This window comes from Saccostrea cucullata, unplaced genomic scaffold, assembly GCF_032062105.1.
Source record: "Saccostrea cucullata isolate Sc308-1 unplaced genomic scaffold, CSIRO_AGI_Scuc_v1 ctg4795, whole genome shotgun sequence".
Classification (NCBI taxonomy): Eukaryota; Metazoa; Mollusca; class Bivalvia; order Ostreida; family Ostreidae; genus Saccostrea; species Saccostrea cuccullata.
The window spans coordinates 1-4,095 of NW_026930636.1; the positions used below are offsets into that span (position 1 = coordinate 1).

Genomic DNA, 4,095 nt, shown 5'->3' on the forward strand with positions numbered 1-4,095 from the left:
TGGAGTAAATACTAACGATATGGATTTCTCTGATAAAAATCACATCATAAGAACATTTCTGGGTTAATTTTTTTTAATTGAAGAATTTTGTGTATGACATCAGGAAATCAAAACATGATTATAGTGATTAATGCTTATTTACAATAACGTTTGTTCAGTGATAAGTTATATATTTCAGAGATTTGCAGTAATTGGAAAATTTCATCTGTACATGTGATAACATTTTTGTAACACGTCCGTCTGTTTTGAGTGAAAATTGATGGCAAGACAATGAATAGAGGTAAAATAATGTAGTATTGAACATAGATTTTGTTAGTTAAAAGTTAATTAAAAATTGCTCCAGATTTCTTATGCTTTGTCAAAAACCTGTATCACTGCAGTTGAATTGTTTTGTCCTCCAAAATACAACTGGATTTTAATTTTTTCGAATGATGTTGATATTATCCGATCTCCTGTCAACTTTCGTTTTGGATCACTGCACTGGAATGGTATTTTCCTCCTAGGATAACCGGGTAGTAGTTCTTACGAAGGATGCTGATCTATTCTCTTCTGACCATTGAATATTGTTTGAAGGACATCTTTTAAATGCATCGATTGTTTCGTCCAAAATTTCATTGTCTGTTCTATTCAATAAAAAAAAATAAAAATATAACGTGTTTAATCAATTTAAATTTTGGTTAAAAAAGGTTTAAGAATTTTCAATAACAAATGCTTTTAAGCATCTCAAAGTGCTCTCTGTTTCTATTACCAGTCGGCTTCATTGGAGCGTCGTAATGATTATCTAGAATAAACCATCGTAGGAAAATCACATATATTACATTTAAAATTCGTCATTGGGGCATCCGTTTGATAGAATGTTAAAGTCAATTGGAAATGGTTTTATTAGAGATTTGGATTAACAAGGCATATGATATGCCTATTTTAAAAGTATACAAGCTTTATTGTCCCCCGCTTTCGCGAAAGCGAGGGGACATTAAATCTCATTCGTCTGTCCGTCAGTCTGTCATTCTGTCCGTCCGTCACATAAGCTTTAACCTTGCCCATAACTTTTGATTCAGTGGAACTATGACTTTCATATTTCACATATGTATTCCTTGTGACAAGACCTTTCTTTGGTTACCACCAAATTTGACCTTTTGACCTTGACGTTGAAGTTTGACCCACTTTTACACAAAAATTTCAAACTTTTACTTTGGCCATAACTTTTGAATGGTAGGTACTAGGACTTTCATATTTTACACATGTTTTTTTTGTAGCAAGACCTTTCATTGGATACCAACAACTTTGAATTTTTGACCTTGACGTTGGAAATTTCCTAAGTCCTACCAAAATATCTTTAACCTTGACCATAAGCTTTTAAATGGTAAGGGCTAGGACTTTTGTACTTCACATTTTGTAGTCCATGAGAGGAGACCTTTCATTGAATACCAACAACTCAGACCCTTTGACCTTGACCTTGGAGTTTAAACTACTGTTTAAAAACTTTAAGCTTGGTCACAACTTTTGAACGGTAAGTAATAGGACTGTCATATTTCACATATGTATTCTTTGTGACAAGATCTTTCATTGGATACCAACAACTTTGACCTTTTGACCTTGACCTTGGAGATTTACGTACTTCTGAAAAAACTTTAACCTTGACCATAACTTTTGAACGGTAAGGGCTAGGGCTTTCGTACTTCACATATGTAATCCTTGTGAGAAAATTTTTCTTGGAAGAAAACCAACAACTCAGACCCTTTCACCTTGGAGTTTGATCTCCCTTTCAAAAATGTATCCTCGACTTTAACTTTTGCTATGGATTTTGTATTTCACAATCGCATTTCTTGTGAGAAAAACTTTACTTTGGGTAATAAATATATTTTAATTTGCATTTAATAAAAAGTTTAATCTTCATGTTGCCATACGGCGTCATCAGTGTTTCACAAACACATCTTGTTCCTTATATTGAGAAGAGAAAGGGATTTCGATATTTGACATGTGTATTACCTGTGACAGATAATTTCGAGCATGCTATGATTTCTTACCTCGTGACCTTCTCCCACCTTCACCATTGACTTTATTTAAAAAAAACAACTTCAATGATAATTTTTAAATAAATGACATATGATATAGTGTTTATATTAGACACAATATGTCATAAAAAATAACATCTCATCCACAAGACACCGAAAGCGGGGGACCATATTTCTTTGAAATTGCTTGTTTATTTCATGATCTGAGCATTAAGAGTAAAGTTCTTAATATTGTATGGTATGAAATGTTACTTGCATAACAACGGATAGCTAACTATTGTTAGAAGCCCTGGCATACCCAACAAACTAGACAGTGATTACTTAAGTATTTGAATCAAATGGGTGATGTTAACCTGGACCAAATTGAAGACTTTTTTCTCGGGGAGATTGCCAGGTCATAAAACTGTATTTTAGAGGTGTAGTATGTTCTCCATGACTTTGTTTACCCCAAAATATGTATTTTTACTCATACGATGAAAAAAATATTTCAGAAGAAAAAGAGCAAGAAAATTGTTTAACCAATTTTTTCGAAAAAAAAAAAATCTAATTAAACGTGTTAATTAAACTGATAATCAGAATCCTTTTAAAACTTACCCACAGAAACAACTTTATATATATTTTTATCATTTGCTGTGAAATCCTGTCCAGGGGGTACCATGAGGGTATGCAATGTCTCAGTATAGTTACCAAGCTTCTTGTTCAAGCTGTTCATACACTGTCGCAAGTTCTTTAAGACTACAATGAAGAACGTTGATTTTTTTTTAAAATATTAACCTATAAAAGAGAAAAGTTATAAATTTTGAACAAATACTAATTTCCGTGTAATTTGATCAAATACGTACGTGGGTATATAGGATTAATGCAAAGACTTGTTTCTTTCGACTTGTACATTGAGATGAATCTTGTTTGATCAACACATTCTGTGACTTTAAAACTATCCAACTCCTCCACACAATCAACGAGTTCCTGGACATACCTGTAAAAACGATAGATAATAAGTAGCAAAGGCCTAAGAAGGGACAATTTGCACGTTAGTTAAAAATATGTTTTCGCAATACGCCCAAAATTACATGAGAACCTTCATGAAATGCTTACTTGCAATAATCGGTGAAGAAATTTTCTCCAAGGTACATATTTCCTTCTTGGTCAGTTGAATTCGGTGGTGCAAAGAAACAGGCATTCAAGCCAGGACAATCGTCCTCAATGTATGTATCGTTTATGTACTCGTATGTAGCATTTATGTATTCAAAGTCATCACGTTTTTCTTTATAGTTATCGATGTCATCTCGCCTCATCACAACATTACCTACATGTTCATAAGAGGGACAAATTAAAGAACAAATAGCAATTTAAACTTCGTTTTAAAGAGCCTGTTTTGAACAATGTCTCCATTATCACAACTGTATTCTGGTGAAGATCGAATTATACATTAATATACTTTTTTAAAAAGCTTCCAACTTCCAAGAGGAAAACTGAACATACATAACATAGAAACAACTGAATTTATAAGCCTTTAAAATTTCCACTGACAAACTTTCCTCAGCGATCTCATATATGTACAATACTCCGTATTTTAAATCAAAAACGTTCATTCTTTATGCTTACCAACGGCGTAACCAAAGTATGCCGAACTAATGATAAATAAGGCCCAGTAACAAACGAACATCTCTTTGTTCATGACTGTTCTCCGTTTGAAACATGAATGTTGCAATTTCCCAATGCTGCAATTTATAATTGCAGTAAATTATTAAAATCGTCCTTAATCATCAACAAAATTATTCAAATCTAATGATTTTCGACTGTAATTCTCAATTATGGAAAGGTCAAAACCTACGAACATGACAATTTGACTTAGTAATATAAATCCTATCCACTCTTTTTTAAATTACTGACGTCTATTTCGATTGTTATAGATATATTTTGTTCTTTGAGTCTCTCCTCTCGTTTACTTCTTCGGAATAAAAAAATATCATTTGGCGATGATTTTAAGGATTTTGAGTTGAACACAATTGTAACTATGAATTTGACAGCCCTAGCACCAACCATTAAAAAGATATGATCAAGGTTGAAGATTTGAAGA

At 32.7% G+C, this 4,095-nt stretch overlaps 1 protein-coding gene across 1 annotated transcript; it reads right to left on the reverse strand.

Annotated features, from left to right (window-relative positions):
• Positions 1–2,609: 2,609 nt before the first annotated feature.
• Positions 2,610–3,276, reverse strand: LOC134229380 (uncharacterized; the record flags this gene model as incomplete). Its single annotated transcript, XM_062711121.1, has 3 exons — positions 3,111–3,276; positions 2,858–2,991; positions 2,610–2,750 (listed from the first exon to the last, which is right to left on the reverse strand). Coding segments are annotated over exons 1-3 (313 nt in total), but the record flags the coding sequence as incomplete, so codon positions are not given.
• Positions 3,277–4,095: the final 819 nt, after the last annotated feature.